Source organism: Pseudophryne corroboree, chromosome 3, assembly GCF_028390025.1.
Source record: "Pseudophryne corroboree isolate aPseCor3 chromosome 3, aPseCor3.hap2, whole genome shotgun sequence".
Taxonomy (NCBI): domain Eukaryota; kingdom Metazoa; phylum Chordata; class Amphibia; order Anura; family Myobatrachidae; genus Pseudophryne; species Pseudophryne corroboree.
Genome location: NC_086446.1, coordinates 798749461 through 798769682, shown reverse-complemented (window position 1 = coordinate 798769682; position 20222 = coordinate 798749461). Strand labels below are relative to the sequence as shown.

The 20222-nt window shown below is 48.0% G+C and overlaps 1 protein-coding gene across 1 annotated transcript; it reads left to right on the top strand.

Annotated features, from left to right (window-relative positions):
* Positions 1 to 13893: 13893 nt before the first annotated feature.
* LOC135058285 (trypsin-like) lies at positions 13894 to 18486 on the top strand. The gene is made up of 5 exons (XM_063963807.1): positions 13894 to 13933; positions 14298 to 14451; positions 17076 to 17329; positions 17901 to 18037; positions 18200 to 18486. The coding sequence occupies exons 1-5, from the start codon at positions 13894 to 13896 to the stop codon at positions 18347 to 18349; spliced, it is 735 nt and encodes a 244-aa protein (XP_063819877.1). The 3' UTR covers positions 18350 to 18486.
* Positions 18487 to 20222: the final 1736 nt, after the last annotated feature.

Below are 20222 nucleotides of genomic sequence, written 5' to 3'. Positions count from 1 at the left end.
GAGCCACCACATTACAACTCTGTGTCCCTAAAATGGCTCCCTCAGGGGAAGAGCTCCCTGCCTCAGACATGTTACACACGTGCACAACCACACCACAGACACTCTGGGACCTATAGGGGACAGACCCACAGTAAAATCTGTCAGAAGGACACAGATAGGATTTGCCAGTTCACAACCCAGCGCCAGCAATAAAATGTCTGTGAAACACAAAATGCCCACAGACCTGCAGCGCTTTTATAATGATAATTACACCATGTATAGCACCAAATTTCACTGTGCCCCCCGTTTTGCACCCTGATACTTAGTTCAGCAGTGGAGGAGGACCAGCGTTCTTCTCTGCAGCCTGGAAGGAGAGAAAATGGCACTGAGCAGTGTGCTGGCTGCCTGAGGAGGAAGCCCTGCCCCCGTAATGGCGTGTTTCCCCTCAGATTTTATGCTACTAATATTTATACTGGCGGGGGTAGGGCTGTGCCACAGCATCTTATGCCCCTTATATGCCAGTGTTACAAGGTTTCATGCTGCCCAGGGCACCCCCCCAGCGCCCTGCAGTGCCTGTGTGTGTGTGGGTAGCATGGCGTGCAGCATTCCTGCACGCTGCGTGGTACCTTTCAGCCATCAAGATGTTTGAAGATCCTCTTCTTCTTACACTCACCTGTCTTCTGACTTCTGGCTCTGTAAGGGGGGTGACGGCGGGCTGTGGGAGAGAGCACATTGCCGCAGCTAGCTTTCAGCATCCCTTCAGGAGCTAATGGTGTCCTGTCAGCCAGAAGCAGAGCCATGAAACTATTTAGGAAGTTGGTTCCTACTTCTGCCCCCTAAGTCCCACGAAGCAGGGAGACTGTTGCCAGCAGTCCTCCCTGAAAATAAAAAACCTAATATAAGTCTTTCAGAGAAACTCAGTAGAGCTCCCCTGGAGTGCATCCAGTCTGCCTGGGCACATTTCTAAAACTGAGGTCTGGAGGAGGGGCATAGAGGGAGGAGCCAGTTCACACCCTTGAAAAGTCTTAAAGTGCCCATGGCTACTGCGGAACCGTCTATACCCCATGGTACTAAAGTGGACCCCAGCATCCTCTAGGACGTATGAGAAAAGACACTTCTTGGCTGTGTGATTATTTTACCAAAATCCTGACAATGTTTGTGCTCATTTTTGAGGCCAAAGTTAGTAGAGGTAGGGACACTGGCCCTCATTCCGAGTTGATCACTCGCAAGGCGATTTTAGCAGTATTGCACACGCTAAGCCGCCGCCTACTGGGAGTGAATCTTAGCTTCTTAAAATTGCGAACGAAAGATTCCCAATATTGCGATTACACATCTCGTAGCAGTTTCAGAGTAGCTTCAGACTTACTCGGTATCTGCGATCAGTTCAGTGCTTATCGTTCCTGGTTTGACGTCACAAACACACCCAGCGTTCGCCCAGACACTCCTCCGTTTCTCCAGCCACTCCCGCGTTTTTTCCGGAAACGGTAGCGTTTTTTCCCACACGCCCATAAAACGGCCTGTTTCCGCCCAGTAACACCCATTTCCTGTCAATCACATTACAATCGCCTGAGCGAAGAAAAAGCCATGAGTAAAAATCCAAACTTCATAGCAAATTTACTTGGCGCAGTCGCAGTGCGGACATTGCGCATGCGCACTAAGCGGAAAAACGCTGCGATGCGAAGAAATTTTCCGAGCGAACGACTCGGAATGACCTCCACTAAGCATCTAGGCATCTCCTACATCTTACGTCATTTGCAGTGAGTTAATGAAATTTATTTTGCGCAGTTGTAATGTAATTAACACCCTCATCATCAACCTCCTCATTAGTGATTGGAGGTAGTCCTTCCAAAAATGTTTTGTGAGGGCCCAACAAACCAAACTCTTCAGCCACAAAAGTGTCAGTCACTGTTGCTGAAGTGCTTTGTTTGTTAAACTGTGCATGTTCTTTTTAATATCCAATATAAAAGTGGGTGGGAGGGCCCAAGGACTATTCCATCTTGCACCACTTTTCTTTTTATAATGGGATGTATCATTGGGGTGCATTGGAGATGGTCTTTTTTGCATAGATATTTTTAAAGATTTTCTCCAATACTTGTCAAATTTTATTAATTATTTAATCATTCAATTAATCAATCAATCAATCAATCTATCTATCTATCAATCAAGTTTTGCATATTTCCATAGCCTACACCCATAGTCACACACTGCCCCATAGTCACAGACTGCCCCATAGCCACACACTGCCCCATAGCCTACACACATATGCAGTAGTCACAAATTGCCCCAAAGCCTGCCCCCATATTGTCACACACTGCCCCAGAACCTGCCTCCATATAGTCACACACTGCCCTAGAGCTTGTCCACATATAGTCACACACTGCCCCATAGCCTGTCCCCATTTAGTCACATACTGCCCCAGAACCTGCCTCCATATAGTCACACACTGCCCCAGAACCTGCCTCCATATAGTCACACAGTGCCCCAGTGTCTGCCCCATATAGTAACACACTGCCCCAGAGCCTGTCCCAATATAGTCACAGACTGTCTCATAGCCTGTCTCCATATAGTCAACACTGCCCCCATAGCCTGTCCCCATTTATTCACACACTGCCCCAGAGCCTGCCCCCATATACTCACACAGTGCCCCAGTGCCTGCCCCCATATAGTCACACACTGCCTCAAAGCCTGCCCCCATATAGTCACACACTGCCCCAAAGCCTGCCTCCATATAGTCACACACTGCCCCAAAGCCTGCTTCCATATAGTCACACACTGCCCAGAGCCTGTCCCAATATAGGGGTAATTCAGACCTGATTGTAGCAGCAAATTTGTTAGCAGTTGGGCAAAACCATGGGGCAAATTCAGACCTGATCGCTAGGCTGCGTTTTCGTACAGCAGGTGATCAGGTCTTAACTGCGCATGCGAATGCACCGCAATGTGCAGGCGCTTCGCACGGGTACAAAGCGAATCGCCGCTCAGCCATGACTTTATGTGTATAATCCATTTGCACGGGCATTCACAAGGAGAGTGACAGGAAGAGGGTGTTTGTGGGTGTCAACTGACCATTTTCTGGGAGTGTTTGTAAAAACGCAGGCGTGTCCAATCATTTGCAGGGAGGGATCCTGACGTCAATTCCGGTCCCGGACAGGCTGAAGTGATCGCAGCGGCTGAGTAAGTCCTGAGCTACTCAGACTGCACAAATTCTGTGTGTACAGTTCTGCTACACATGTGATCGCACACTTGCAAAGCTAAAATACACTCCCCTGTGGGTGGCGACTATGCGAATGCTGGACTGCAAAAAAAAAACTAGAGAGCGATCAGGTCTGAATTATTGTAGGATCCATCTGCACTGCAGGTGTGGCAGATATAACATGTGCAGAGAGAGTTAGATTTGGGTGGGTTATTTTTAGAGATGAGCGGGTTCGGTTCCTTGAGAACCGAACTCTACCGAACATCACGTCCCAAGCCTGGATCCAAGACCTGCTCAGGACTTCCCGCCAGACTCGGAAACCAGAACGAGGCAAAACGTCATCATCCTGCTGTCGGATTCTCACGGGTTTTGGATTCCATATAAGGAATCGTGCGTCGCCGCCATTTTCACTCCAGTCCTGGAGAGTGTAGCAAGAGAACGTGTCTCCTCAGTGTCTGTGTGGGTGTTGCGCGTGGGGTGGCGACCTGCTCTTATGTGTCATTCCAGTGCTGTCTTGTGTTGAATCAGCCCAGTGGTGGTGTCCTGTGCTGCCATAAATCCAGTGCTGCTGTATAAATCCAGTGCAGTGGTGCTGTGTTGTGCTGCATCAGTCCAGTGGTGGTGTCCTGTGCTGCCATAAAACCAGTGGTGGTGTCCTGTGCTGCCATAAGTCCAGTGCGGCTGCTGTATAAGTCCAGTGCAGGGGTGCTGTGTTGTGCTGCCATAAGTCCAGTGGTGGTGTCCTGTGCTGCCATAAGTCCAGTGCTGCTGCCGTCTAAGTCCAGGGGTACTGCCATATAACTCCAGTCCAGTGGTGCAGCCGTATAAGTTCAGGGGTACTGCCGTATAAATTCAGGGATACTGCCGTATAAGTCCAGTCCAGTGGTGGAGCCATATAAGTTCAGGGGTACTGCCGTATAATTTCAGGGGTATTGCCGTATAAGTCCAGTCCAGTGATGCAGCCGTATAGGTTCAGGGGTACTGCCGTATAAGTCCAGAGGAACTGCCGTATAAGTCCGGGGGTACTGCCATATAAGTCCAGGGGTACTGCCGTATAAGTCCAGTCCAGTGGTGCAGCCGTATAAGTTCAGGGATACTGCCATACAAGTCCACCAATATTGTGTGTGTATTACACCTGAGCAAATTCCATCATGTCCCATGTTTTGCACATACAATTAATTTGGTGGTGCAGATTTTTTTATTAAAGTAACAAGGACGTGCAGGAGATGCTGTCGGTGGCCCGAAAAATTGCGGGCCACTTTTGACATTCAGCCACTGTGTGCCACTCCTAGATGGGCCAGGTGTTTGTGCCGCACACTTGTGTCACTTAGCAAAGTCATCCAGCTTCCTCATTGCACCTCTTTTTCTTCTCTGCATGATGAGCTGTTTGGGGCCTAGTTTTTAAAGGTGCCATCCTATCTGCCACTGCAGTGCCACTCCTAGATGGGCTAGGTGTTTGTGCCTCACACTTGTGTCGCTTCGCTTAGCCATCCAGCTACCTTATTGCACCTCTTTTTCTTCTTTGCATGATGTGCTGTTTGGGGCCTATTTTTTAAATCTGCCATCTTGTCTGACACTGCAGTGCCACTCCTAGATGGGCCAGGTGTTTGTGCAACACACTTGTTTCGCTTAGCAAAGTCATACAGCTACCTCATTGCACCTCTTTTTCTTCTTTGCATGATGTGCTGTTTGGGGCCTATTTTTTAAATCTGCCATCCTGTCTGACACCTCAGTGCCACTCCTAGATGGGCCAGGTGTTTGTGCCGCACCCTTGTGTCGCTTAGCTTAGTCACCCAGCGACCTCGGTGCACCTCTTTTTTTTCTTTGCATCATGTGCTGTTTGGGGCCTAGTTTTTAAAAGTGCCCTCCTGTCTGACACTGCAGTGCCACTCCTAGATGGGCCAGGCATAGCCAGATTAAGGGGGAAATGCTGGTCATACTGTACCCTGGGCCTCCCTTTGTCAGGGGCCCCCCTGCCTAAAGCCACTGATATCACTAGCTTTCCCTCTTAATGTGAGAGCCAGAATGTGAGCAGGACACCGACGGAGCTTTCTGACCAGAAGAGAGATAGGAGGGTGGGGAGAGCTGTAAGTGACACAGGGATCCCAGCTCCTCATCCTCCCTGCCTGGGTGTCTGAGTCTTGTGTAAACTTTTATGCAACTAAACCATTTGGGTTTAGAGATAGAGACACACACACACACACACACACACACACACACACAGTCCTCCTGAGTCTTGTCCCAGTGTGTAAGTAGTACAGAGGCAGATGCTATTCTTGCATGTGACAAGATAAATTATTTTATTTTTTATGGGTGTTTTAAGGTTAAGGTTCCACTACAAGAAAATGTAAAAAAATAGTTGTCTTTCAATTAGGTGGAGCTACTGTATAAACAGTACCAAGGCATTATTAAACTATTACTTTAAAACTAATATACACCATTGGTTTAAATGTAATATACACAATCTATACCTCCCGCCATGACCCATTCCAGGAGAGATAAAATGCTCTCTACCTGGATTGCCCTCTTAAGGTATGATTGCAATCACCTGTGGTGAAACACCTTTGTTATCAATTTAAATAGTTTAACACAGGTCACACCAATCATCTATTAAGAGGGAAGTCCAGGTAGAGAGAATTTTGTCCCTCCTGGAATGGGTCATGTTGGGAAGTATGCACAATTAATATACATCCCCCACCTCCCATCGGGGCCCCCCTGTCTTAAGTGCCCCTGGCACCTCCAAGGCTTAATCCGGCCCTGGGGCCAGGTGTTTGTGCCGCACACTTGTGTCACTTAGCAAAGTCATCCAGCTACCTCGGTGCAACCTTTTGGCCTAAAAACAATATTGTTAAGGTGTGAGGTGTTCAGAATAGACTGGAAATGAGTGGAAATTAATGTTATTGAGATTAATAATACCGTAGGATCAAAATTACCCCCAAATTCTGTGATTTTAGCTGTTTTTGTGTTTTTTTCAAAAATCATCCAGATCCAAAACCAAAACCCAAAAGGGTGGTTTTGGCAAAACCAATCCAGATCTAAAACACGAGCGAGGATCCAGATCCAAAACCAAAACAGAAAACACGAAAAGTGCCGGCAGGGTAAATACTGGCTGATTTATTATTACACTGCAATTTAGATTTCAGTTTGAACACACCCCACCCAAATCTAACTCTCTCTGCATATGTTGCATTTGCCCCATCTGCAGTGCACATGGGCCCTCATTCCGAGTTGTTCGCTCGTTAGCTGCTTTTAGCAGCATTGCACACGCTAAGCCGCCGCCTACTGGGAGTGTATCTTAGCATAGCAGAATAGTGAACAAAAGATTAGCAGATTTGCTAATACATATTTCTTTGCAGTTTCTGAGTAGCTCCGGACCTACCCACAGATTGCGATCAGCTCAGTCTGTTTAGTTCCTGTTTTGATGTCACAAACACGCCCTGCGTTCGGCCAGCCACTCCCCCGTTTCTCCAGCCACTCCCGCGTTTTTCCCTGGCACGCCTGCGTTTTTTTGCAAACGCCGTGAAAACGTTGAGTTGCCGCCCAGAAACACCCACTTCCTGTCAATCACACTACAATCACTGGAGCGTGGAAAAAACTTAGCTCGAGCTTGTGTAAATCTACTAAGTTCTTAGTTAAATAACTGAGCGCATGCGCTCTGCGTACCATGCTCATGCGCAGTTAGCTGCAAATCGTAGCATAGCGAAAATCGGCAACGAGCAAACAACTCGGAATGACCCCCATGGTTTTGCCCAACTGCTAACAAACTGCTAACAAATTTGCTGCTACGATCAACTCTGAATTACCCCCATAGTCACACACAGCCGCTTGGAAGTTATCCCGGTACCTCCTGCGCTGCGAGACTGAATCTTCCCGCAGGTCGGGTAAATATTATCAGCGGCATTTCCTCTGCACTGGGACGCCAGTAGCATAGAGGACGGGAGCTACAATCATTCTTATATAGGCTGTATTAACTGTTGCAATTCAGTTTTATTGATACAAAGAGACTAAAACTAGGTCTATGTGGCAGCATTGAAGTTACATTGTTACAAATCATTTCAACAAAGTGACATATTTAGAACGTCTATCAGTGTGCTTGAGCTTTCTTTTATCAATGGTTTTTATTGTACTATATTGTGTGTGTAAATAAATTTGTTTAAATTTTATCAGCAAGTTCCATATGTGTTTTAAATTGATTTAAGCAGACACCTGTGTATCTATTAATTTTTAATCAATTATCACTAAGCATACATCAAGCACAGCACTCTTGTGTACACACTGCCCCAGTGCCTGCCTCCATATAGTCACACACTGCCCCAGAACCTGCTTCCATATACTCACACACTGCCCCAGAGCCTGTACCCATATAGTCACACACTGCCCCAGAGCCTGCCCCCATATAGTCACACACTGCCCCAGAACCTGCTTCCATATACTCACACACTGCCCCAGAGCCTGTACCCATATAGTCACACACTGCCCCAGAGCCTGCCCCCATATAGTCACACACTGCCCCAGAACCTGCTTCCATACTCACACACTGCCCCAGAGCCTGTCCCCATATAGTCACACACTGCCCCAGAACCTGCTTCCTATACTCACACACTGCCCCAGAGCCTGTCCCCATAGAGTCACACACTGCCCCAGAGCCTGCCCCCATATAGTCACACACTGCCCCAGTGCCTGCCCCCATATAGTCACACACTGCCCCAGAACCTGCCTCCATATACTCACACACTGCCCCATACCCTACCCCATATAGTCACACACTGCCCCAGAACCTGCTTCCATATAGTCACATACTGCCCAAGTGCCTGCCCCCATATAGGAACACACTGCCCCAGAACCTGCTTCCATATACTCACACACTGCTCCAGTGCCTGGCCCCATATAGTCACATACTGTCCCAGAGCCTACCTCCATATAGTCACACAGTGCCCCAGAGCCTGTCCCCATATAGTCACACACTGTCCCAGAGCCTACCTCCATATAGTCACACAGTGCCCAAGAGCCTGTCCCCATATAGTCACACACTGCCCCATAGCCTGCCCCCATATAGTCAGCACTGCCCCAGAGCCTGTCCCCATATAGTCACACACTGTCCCAGAGCCTGTCCCCATATAGTCACACACTGCCCCATAGCCTGCCCCCATATAGTCAGCACTGCCCCAGAGCCTGTCCCCATATAGTCACACACTGTCCCAGAGCCTGTCCCCATATAGTCACACACTGCCCCATAGCCTGCCCCCATATAGTCACGCACTGCCCCATAGCCAGCCCCCATATAGCCACACACAGCCCCAGAGCCTGTACCCATATAGTCACACACTGCCCCAGAGCCTGCCCCCATATAGTCACACACTGCCCCAGAACCTGCTTCCATATACTCACACACTGCCCCAGAGCCTGTACCCATATAGTCACACACTGCCCCAGAGCCTGCCCCCATATAGTCACACACTGCCCCAGAACCTGCTTCCATACTCACACACTGCCCCAGAGCCTGTCCCCATATAGTCACACACTGCCCCAGAACCTGCTTCCTATACTCACACACTGCCCCAGAGCCTGTCCCCATAGAGTCACACACTGCCCCAGAGCCTGCCCCCATATAGTCACACACTGCCCCAGTGCCTGCCCCCATATAGTCACACACTGCCCCAGAACCTGCCTCCATATACTCACACACTGCCCCATACCCTACCCCATATAGTCACACACTGCCCCAGAACCTGCTTCCATATAGTCACATACTGCCCAAGTGCCTGCCCCCATATAGGAACACACTGCCCCAGAACCTGCGTCCATATACTCACACACTGCTCCAGTGCCTGGCCCCATATAGTCACATACTGTCCCAGAGCCTACCTCCATATAGTCACACAGTGCCCCAGAGCCTGTCCCCATATAGTCACACACTGTCCCAGAGCCTACCTCCATATAGTCACACAGTGCCCAAGAGCCTGTCCCCATATAGTCACACACTGCCCCATAGCCTGCCCCCATATAGTCAGCACTGCCCCAGAGCCTGTCCCCATATAGTCACACACTGTCCCAGAGCCTGTCCCCATATAGTCACACACTGCCCCATAGCCTGCCCCCATATAGTCACGCACTGCCCCATAGCCTGCCCCCATATAGCCACACACAGCCCCAGAGCCTGTCCCCATATAGTCACACACTGTCCCAGAGCCTGTCCCCATATAGTCACACACTGCCCCAGAGCCTGTCCCCATATAGTCACACACTGTCCCAGAGCCTACCTCCATATAGTCACACAGTGCCCAAGAGCCTGTCCCCATATAGTCACACAGTGCCCCAGAGCCTGCCCCATATAGTAAGCACTGCCCCAGAGCCTGTCCCCATATAGTCACACACTGTCCGCAGCTACACACACTGCCCTTAAGTCACACACTGGCCCATAGTCAGACACTGCCCCATATTAAGACAATGCCCCATAGCCACACACTGCCCCATAGTCACACATATTGCTCCATATCCACACACACTGCCCTCATAACCACACACACTGCCCCATAGCCACACACTGCCCCATAGTCACACACACTGCCCCATAGTCACACACATCCCCATAGTCACACATATTGCCCCATATCCACACACACTGCCCTCATAACCACACACACTGCCCCATAGCCACACACATTGCCCCATTGTCACACACACTGCCCCATAGTCACACACACTGCCCCATAGTCACACACACTGCTTCATAGCCACACATTGCCTCATAGTTACACACACTGCTTCATAGCCACACGCTGCCTCATAGTCACACACACTGCCCCATAGTCACACACACTGCTTCATAGCCACACACACTGCCTCATAGTCACACGCACTGCTTCATAGCTGCACACTGCCCCATAGTCACACACACTGCTTCATAGCCACACACTGTCTCATAGTCACACGCACTGCTTCATAGCCGCACACTGCCCCATAGTCACAAGCACTGCTTCATAGCCACACCCTGCCCCATAGTCACACATACTGCTTCATACCCGCACACTGCCCCATAGTCACACGCACTGCTTCATAGCCACACACTGCCCCATAATCACACACACTGCTTCATAGCCGCACACTGCCCCATAGTCACACACACTGCTTCATAGCCGCACACTGCCTTATAGTCATACACACTGCCCCATAGTCACACACACTGCTTCATAGCTGCACACTGCCCCATAGTCACACACACTGCTTCATAGCCGCACACTGCCTTATAGTCACACACACTGCTTCGTAGCCACACACTGCCCCATAGTCACACACACTGCCCCATAGTCACACACACTGCCTTATAGTCACGCACACTGCCCCATAGTCACACACACTGCTTCATAGCCACACACAGTGCATCCCTTTCCACTCACAGCACGGTCAGCACCCATCACTCACAGTTCAGACTGACAGATGACTTACTTAAGAGCATTCTTGCCTACTAGAATCAGGGAGATTACATTAGGATGTGTTGCGCCGCCGAGGGGGCATGTCATATTCTGCCCAAAGGGCGTGTCTAGTTTTTACAAATGGGCGTGTCTATGCTTAAATGCTTGTTGTTGTGAGATATTTCTATTTAACATTAGTAACAATATATTTTGGGAAGTTTTGCAAGTATCCAAAATTATACTGGTAGCTTAATTGGCTCCCAACAAAATTAACCCTAGTGTGAATCTGTGTGCATGTACATGTGGTAGGGAATAAAGATTGTAAGCTCCACTGCACAGGGACTGATGTGAATGGCCAAATATTCTCTTTAAAGCGCTGATGAATATGTGTGCGGTATATAAATAACTGGTAATAAATAATAATAAAGTATTGATACTAACATTGCTGTCTGCAATACGGGGTTTCTTGTTTGCAACAATATATTCGCTGTGATATTTCTTTTCTTCTTACTCAGCACAATATACCTGGTAAAGGTGATACCAATGCCATACATGCCAAAAGCCATTTAACTTGGTGTATTAGATGTTATTTTATTGTGGACACTGCACTTTCTGCATCTTGTAGGCACTACCTATATTTATTGGATGTGCAGTACCATTACAGCATTAACCAAATCATTCCAGACACCAGATACTCTAATTAAACAAATGGGTTTAACTAAAGAAAGATTACTAAGGACAATTCTTACCCTAACAGCAGCAGCAGCAGCATCATGCTATGGGTCAGTGCACACACACAGCACAGATAAGAGCATGTCCGCAGCTAGGAGGGGCTAAGGGGTCACGTGCTCCGGGCACTGGAATGAACTCTGCCCGGCTCCTTTGGCCAACTGTTACTCCAACCCTGCCCGCCGCAATCGCCTACCGTGGGTGCAGAGCAAGTAGCGGACAGAGGGCAGCCAGCAGCACATGCTTGGCCTCGCTGGAGATGAGCGCGTGCATGGGGATGTGTGTCTGCCTGGCCTGCATCTTGATGTGAGGTAACAGGTGGAGAGAGAGCAGTGGGGACCCAGAGGAGAGCATGTCCCTGTCCATCGCCACCAGAGCCAATTAAGTAAAAATGCCCACCAAGTCCTGTCCACAATGCAACCAACAGGTGAGGACTACCAGTGAGGCCCACAGCCCAGGCAGTTTCCAGCAGGGGCTGGGCACCTCATGTCATGGCAGTCTTGCCACCGCTATACCTGCCTGGCACCACACATCTTATTGGAAGGTAATGTAGAAGTGTATGCCACCCCTCTCTCCCCCATCTCTCCCTCATCCCCTCTCTCACCCATCTTTCTCTAACCTTTACCTCTCTCTCTCACCCCACTCTCACATCTCTCCCTCACCCCTCTCCCCCATCTCTCCCTCATCCCCTCTCTCTCCCATCTCTCCCTCACATCTCTCTCTCCCATCTCTCCTCTCTCTCTCTCCCATCTCTCCCTCATCCCCTCTCTCCCATCTCTCTCTAACTTTTCCCTCTCTCTCTCACCCCACTCTCACATCTTTCCCTCACCCCTCTCTCTCCCATCTCTCTAACCTTTCCTTCTCTCTCTCACCCCTCTCCCATCTCTCCCTCACCCCACTCTCACATCTTTCCCTCACCTCTCTCTCTCCCATCTCTCTAACCTTTCCTTCTCTCTCTCACCCCTCTCCCATCTCTCCCTCACCCCACTCTCACATCTCTCCCTCACCCCTCTCTCTCCCATCTCTCTAACCTTTCCTTCTCTCTCTCACCCCTCTCCCATCTCTCCCTCACCCCTTTCTCACATCTCTCCCTCACCCCTCTCCCCGTCTCACTCTCTCTACCATCTCTTCCCCTCTCTCTGTCCCATCTCTCCCTCACCTCTCTCTCTCCCATCTCTCTCTCTCTCTCTCTCTCTCCCGTCTCTCTCTCTCTCTCTCTCTCTCTCTCTCTCATCTCTCTTCCAATCTCTCTCTCCCATATTTTCCCTCTCTCCCATCTCTCCCTCACCTCTCTCTCTCCCATCTCTCCTCTCTCTCTCTCTCTCCCATCTCTCCCTCATCCCCTCTCTCTCCTCTCTAACCTTTACCTCTCTCTCACCCCTCTCTCCCATCTCTCCCTCACACCCTCTCTCTCCTCTCTCTCTCTAACCTTTACCTCTCTCTCACCCCTCTCTCCCATCTCTCCCTCACCCCTCTCTCCCATCTCTCCCTCACCCCTCTCTCTCCCATCTCTCTAACCTTTCCTTCTCTCCTTCACCCCTCTCTCCCATCTCTCCCTCACCCCTCTCTCCGTCTCACTCTCTCTATCATCTCTTCCCCTCTCTCTCTCCCATCTCTCCCTCACCTCTCTCTCTCCGATCTCTCCTCTCTCTCTCCTATATCTCCCTCACCCCTCTCTCCCATCTCTCCCTCACCCCTCTCTCCGTCTCACTCTATCTACCATCTCTTCCCCCTCTCTCTGTCCCATCTCGCTCTCACCTCTCTCTCTCTCTCCACTCTCTCTCTCTCTCTTTCCCATCTCTCTTTCCTCTCTTCCAATCTTTCTCCCATCTTTTCCCTCTCTCCCATCTCTCTCTCCCATTTTCCTCTCCTCTCTCTCTCTCTCTCCTCTCTTTCCTCCCCATCTCTCCTCTCTCCCACCTCTCTCTCCCCCTCTCTCTATCTCTCTCCCTCACCCCTCTCTCCCATCTCTCTCTCTCTCTTCTCTCTCTCTCTCTCTCTCTCTCTCTCTCTCTCTCTCCCCCCCTGTGGGGCAGTGTAATGTTAATGAGGGATACTAATTTGTAGTGTAATGAGAATAAGGTTACACTGCTATGTGGTGTATTTTGAATTGTTTACATTTATTTATTTATTTATTTATTTATTTATTTGGGGGGGGGGCACATGTCAAATTACTGCCTTGCCCTGGGTGCCAAAAATCCTAGTTTCAGTCCTACCACTGAAATTTTTTATAATGATTTGTGTAAGTAGCAGAAATACAGTGATGTATGTGTAAAATCTACACGTGGAGTATACAGTTGTTTCTGGCTTGAAGAATAAGGTGTAAAACATAAAGAGCTTCACACAACCACAAGGAAAACAAGATAAAGAGAAAATGTATTCTCATTTTCCATCCTGTAAAGTAACATTCAAGGTCCCAGATAAAGGCCATAGTAGTGATAACTATATATCTTCTATACACATTAACTGGAATATCTCCATGTAGGCACAATTGTGCAATGTACATACAGCTGGCAGGTGACCAGTAATGTATATAAATACCAGTGGGGTCTCCAAACACCAGTCACTGGATACTCCTCCACCATGAAGTTCTTCCTGATCTGTGTGCTCCTCGGAGCTGCCGGTAAGTCCTCTACATTGTCAAATGCACAAATGATACTTTGGAACAAGTAATATCCTAATTCTGAAAATAATAATTCATTCCTACCAGTCTCTTGGGTATTTTTTATTATATTGTTTGTAGGCATAGAAGGCTTTGGAGATGTACTAAGCCTTGGAGATACTTAAAGTGGACGGAGATAAACTACCAGCCAATCAGCTCCTAAAGCCATGTAACAGGCTGTGTTGGAAAAATGACAGTTAATAGCTGGTTGGCTGGTACTTTATCTCCTGCCACTTTATCTCTCTCCACAGCTTAGTACATAGACCTCAGTATGTGTTGTATTGTGTAATGGCGGAATGGTGCTAGTCAGTGTCATCTCTTACAGCTGCCTTTGAGGATGATGATAAGATCGTCGGAGGTTTCACTTGCACCAAGAACTCTGTTCCCTACGTTGTGTCCCTGAACTCTGGATACCACTTCTGTGGTGGCACCCTGATCACCAGCCTGTGGGTGGTCTCTGCTGCTCACTGCTACAAGGCGTAAGTACAACCATTTAGCAGATGGACACAGTGTTTATGGGTACTGGTTGGTTGGTTGGTTGGTTGGTTGGTTGGTTGGTTGGTTGGTTAAATGGTTGGTTGTTTGATTGATTGATTGATTGATTGATTGATTGATTGGCTATATGGTTGATTGTGATTAACATTACTTAATCTGGCCATAGAATGCAAGATTTGTATCGTACAGATGAGGGGAGGTGCAATGGTTGTAAAATGGTGATCTCCATTTGTGGAGTCAGTTGAATAATGGTCAGGAAGTACAGACAGGTTAAATAATAAAACCAAATGATCCAAGTAGTTTTTCAGCATACACTGAGTGATAACTGTTCAGATCAGTTATTTCATTAAAATTGAATGAACATTGTTCAGCCTATTCTATTATTATTACATTTTATTTATAAGGCACCACAAGTGTTTCGCAGCGCCGTACAGAGGACAGTACAGGGAGACACAACTTAGCATTACAGTAAAAAATAACAAAAATAGAGTAGATGTGACAAAGTGCACCACAATTCTCAAAACATAATACAGCTAAGATGTAAGTAGCGAGGGAGTGATCATCGTACTACTAGGAGCTGGTGGCCATACATAGAGATGAGCCTTTACCAGAAAGAGAATATGCGGGTGAAGATGGTCGCTGAGTAGGGGAGAGCTGTAAGTGAAATGTGAGGAGAAGAGGGCTTTGACAACAAGAGGGAAGAGGACCCTGCTCTGAGGAGCTAACAATCTAGTGGGAAGGGGCAACAGACAGATGACATGAGGTGCAAGCAAGCAGGAGGTAGCCTGATGGCAGGATGTAAGCACAGTAGAGATGGTCAAGGCATGAGGCCTATGGCCTTCCTAAGTTGGGTAATGTTGCAGGATTTCTGTCTTGTTTCAGTATAATTCCATGCCAAACATTGGATGTTTACTTTCATGCTTCATACAGATGGAGCCGCGCTAACCTGAGGCGGCTCCATCGCAAACGTGCACTCCCGGCGTGACTAGGTGATCCGTCTGCCTAGTCACGCCGGGAGTGGACAGAAACGCTCCCATTCAGATCGTCTCTGTCCAGGCACGCAGACGGAGACCCTCTCCATTCAAGTGAATGGGACGTGTCTCCGTCGTGGGCACGCTCGCCTGTCCGGACAGGGACGCTCTTGGCGATAGGCGTGCACCTGGTCACAGATGGTGGCTCCATCTGTACATGTTAGCAAACACCTGGGACAGCACAGACGACATAGTGGTTTGCATGAAAGGCCTCTAAGCCCTGGGATCATGTGTTCAATTCCCGGTCATGGCTAAACTGTTGAGTTTGCTTCTTCTGGGAGTCGCAGAGCAGGAGGAGAAGCAGAGGGATGCACACTGACTTGGACTTGGAGACTAGGAAGGGAACAGGGCAGGCTAGAGGCGACAGCAGGAGACACTAACAGCCAACACATTCCAGAGCTCTGCGCTCTCTTTATATGTCCTACTGTCTGCTTGCAGCTGAACAGCTGGGATACTTCTGTCCTGCTACACCACTCCCTGCCCCTGCTGTTGCACCTCTCTCTGTCCCAGCTGCTACAGCACCTCTTTCTGTCCCAGCTGCTGCAGCACCTCTCTCTGCCCCTGCTGCTGCACCACCTCTTTCTGCCTTGGCTGCTGCAGCATCTCTCTCTGCCCCAGCTGTTGCAGCACCTCTCTCTGCCCCAGCTGCTGCAGCACCTCTCTCTGACCCTGCTGCTGCAGTACCTCTCTCTGCCCCAGCTGTTGCAGCACCTCTCTCTGCCCCAGCTGCTGCAGCACCTCTCTCTGCCCCTGCTGCTGCTGCAGCACCTCTCTCTGTCCCAGCTGTTGCAGCACCTCTCTCTGCCCCAGCTGCTACAGCACCCCTCTCTACATTGATGATGCAGCACCTCTCTCTGCCCCAGCAGATGCTGCAGCACCTCTCTCTGCTTTAGAATCTGCAGAGTAACATGTATAAGGGGCTCTACTGTGGCATAATATGTATAAGGGCTCTACTATGTGTCATAAAGTGTATAAGGAGTACTACCGTATGGTGTAATCTGAATTGGTACTATTCTGTGGCCAAGCAACTTCCCAATGAAGCCACGGACCTATATTTTTGTTGCATGCCTTTGGTGTGCACTGTCCCTGTTTTATACGTGTGAGGAGCCCAAAGGTACCTTTCACCCTAAGCTCCACAAGGTCTAGAACCGGCCATATCACCAATTTAGAATTTTTAAGTATTTTTTCTTTTCAAATGTAACAAGCACCCAACTCAGTACAGAGGGGGGGCCGAAACATACCCTTGCTCCGGGCACCATGGCACCTAGCTACACCTCTGATTACAAAGGTTAAATTCCATATAGATACAGATTGTCACATTGCAAGGATGCAGATCCTGACTACATAAAGAGATCTGAAATATGATAAAACTTTTCCCCCAGCAGTGAGACACTTGTGATCACTGACTGGTGTGTGGGTTTGTCAGTGATCTGCAAAATGTTCTCACAGTGCACAATAGTAGAGGTCTAGTAAACAGCAAAGTCCTCATCTATAGATGTCTGACAATGATTCCCAAACTCCTAAAGTAAAGTATATGTATTCATATTTCTATTTGTTCATTGTGTCTTTCCATCCAGGAGCGTCCAGGTCAGACTGGGAGAACATAACATCGCTACAAGTGAGGGTACCGAGCAGTTCATCAACTCCGCCAAGGTCATCAGACACGGCAGCTACAACTCCAGAACCATGGACAACGACATCTGGTTGATCAAGCTGGCCTCCCCCGCCACCCTCAACTCCTACGTCAAGACTGCATCTCTGCCCTCTGGCTGCGCCGGCGCCGGCACCAGCTGTCTGATCGCCGGCTGGGGAAACACACTCAGCAGCGGCAGTAAGTTACAGATCACTAACTAAAGTCCATTACATGCCCTGGACCTTGCAAGATCTACATCGGGAGTTTTTGACAATGTTTACAAACTATTACAAAGGTTTTTCATTTGAGAAAAAAATATTATTTTAGAGTGATAATAATACGTAATGAAAATAGATATACAGTACAGGTTTATTATGTAAAATGTAGAAAATTACACAAATATACTATGGGCTAAATATAATAGCCTGCAAGCTGCCAGAGGTGTGGGATTTTGTGAGTCTGCCCGTATTTTTAAAGTGGCAATCATTTACAAGGCAAAATTAGGTTGTTTTTTTTCCTTGTAAATGATTGCCACTTTAAAATTACGGATGAACACACAAAATCCCACACCTCTGGCAGCTCGTAGGCTATTAAGTTTAGCCCCATATTTGTGAATTTTTCTGACAAGGATGATACATTTCTACACACAACAAAATGGATATGACTGCTATATTTCAGAGCACAAATGCTTAATGGATACAGACATATTACAGCAATATATAGCATAAAATGGTAGATTATAAAATAAATCTAATGTTTATTTCTACAGCCAACATGCCAAACCTCCTCCAGTGCCTGAACGCCCCCATCCTGACCTCAGCTCAGTGCAGCAGCTCCTACCCAGGAGAGATCACCAATAACATGATCTGTGTTGGTTACCTGGAAGGTGGCAAGGATTCCTGCCAGGTAATGTCATTGCTGTATCACTATAGTACTGAGACCATGGTACCACTATAGTATGTATGTGATGTATACAAATTGTACGATCGCACAGTAGACAGCATAGTAACTCTCTGGCAACCATCCTGATGTGGTATGACCATCTAACAATCTCCCTCCTCTGCTCAGGGTGACTCTGGTGGACCCGTGGTCTGTAACGGACAGCTCCAGGGTGTTGTCTCCTGGGGATACGGCTGTGCCCAGAGGAACTATCCCGGTGTCTACACCAAGGTCTGTAACTACAACTCCTGGATCTCCAGCACCATGGCCAGCAACTAAGCTCCTGGATCTCCAGCACCATAGCCATCAACTAAACTCCTGGATCTCCAGCACCATGGCCAGCAACTAAACTCCTGGATCTCCAGCACCATGGCCAGCAACTAAGCTCCATCAGGAAATATCTACAGAGTTCTTTCCATCTGTCACATCTCTGTCACCAGTTATTTAACTTTAAACAGTAAAGGACAGAATAAACGTATTTCTTGGCAACAACCGTGCTGTGTATAATGTCTCAGATCATGTTGCTTTAAGCAGAGAGTTGATGGAAGCTGCAGTATTGTAGTTGTGAACCATACTCTGTAAGCTCCCTTGGTATTTGCCATTAGGTTTATATCTCCAGGTGCAGACAAACAATGGCAGTTGCTCGGTCATTCCTGGAGATAATTATTTATCAGGTGCTAGAAAAGGGGAGGGGTCACAGACAAACAACAGACAGAAAGGGGGGGGTGCAAAGCCCCACCCCTAAATTTCCCCCCAGCACACTAAAAATTACCTGTAACCATACCTGAACCTATCTGGTAATAGAAATTCAGAGAATTAGTCACACATGTTTGCAAACTCAGGTTTAGCTGCTGAACCACTTCATGGCTTCTCCGATATCAGCAGTCCTAACACTACATATTAGTAGTGCCCACATAGGGCCATGTAATTTGTTACAGTAGGCCTCATGATAAAGGCTATTACTAAAACACACCCAGACAGAGAACTAACTTACCTGGGAGCCACCCCCAGGATCTCCCATTGGCACTACAAGGAACACCATGCCTTCCAAATTCTGCTCCCATTCAATGCCTCTCACACACATGCAGACAAAAAATGGCAGTTGCTCGGTCATTCCTGGAGATAATTATATATCATATGCTAGAAAGGGGGAGGGGTCACAGACAAACAACAGACAGGGGGGGGGGTGCAAATCCCCACACCTAAATTTCCCTCAGCACACTAAAAATTACCTGTAATCATACCTAAACCTATCTGGTAATAGAAATTCAGAGAATTAGTCACACATGTTTCCAAATGCATGTTTAGCTGCTGAGCCACTTCATGGCTTCTCCGATATCAGCAGTCCTAACACTACATAATAGCAGTGCCCTCATAGGGCCATGTAATTTGTCACAGTAGGCCTCATGATAATGGCTATTACTAAAACACATCCAGACAGAGAGCTAACTTACCCAGGAGCAACCCCCAGGATCTCCAATTGGCACTACAAGGAACAGCATGCCTTCCAAATACTGCTCCCATTCAATATCTCTCACACACATGCAGAAAAATAATGGCAGTTGCTCAATCATTCCTGGAGATAATTATATATCAGGTGCTAGAAAGGGGGAGGGGTCACAGACAAACAACAGAGAGGGGGGTGCAAATCCCCTCCCCTGAATTTCCCCCCAGCACACTAAAAATTACCTGTAACCATACCTGAACCTATCTGGTAATAGAAATTCACAGAATTAGTCACACATGTTTGCAAACGCATGTTTAGCTGCTGAGCTACTTCACGGCTTCTCCAATATCAGCAGTCCTAACACTACATAATAGCAGTGCCCACATAGCCTTTATCATGAGGCCTACTGTGACAAATTACATGACCCTATGTGGGCACTGCTATTATGTAGTGTTAGGACTGCTGATATCGGAGAAGCCGTGAAGTGACTCACCAGCTAAACATGCGATTGCAAACATGTGTGACTAATTCTCTGAATTTCTATTACCAGATAGGTTCAGGTATGATTACAGGTAATTTTTAGTGTGCTGGGGGGAAATTTAGGGGTGGGGATTTGCAACCCCCCTCTCTGTCTGTTGTTATATCTTCAGGTGTTCAGTAATCAGGTGTAGCTTTGGAACCACAGCGGATCAGGTTTGCACCCCT

Excerpts from the sequence above, each read along its gene's own strand:
- LOC135058285 (XM_063963807.1), top strand. The coding sequence starts at position 13,894 with ATGAAGTTCTTCCTGATCTGTGTGCTCCTCGGAGCTGCCG. Across the intron at positions 13,934-14,297 it reads TGTGCTCCTCGGAGCTGCCG|CTGCCTTTGAGGATGATGAT; the intron begins GTAAGTCCTCTA and ends CATCTCTTACAG. Across the intron at positions 18,038-18,199 it reads GTGGCAAGGATTCCTGCCAG|GGTGACTCTGGTGGACCCGT; the intron begins GTAATGTCATTG and ends TCCTCTGCTCAG.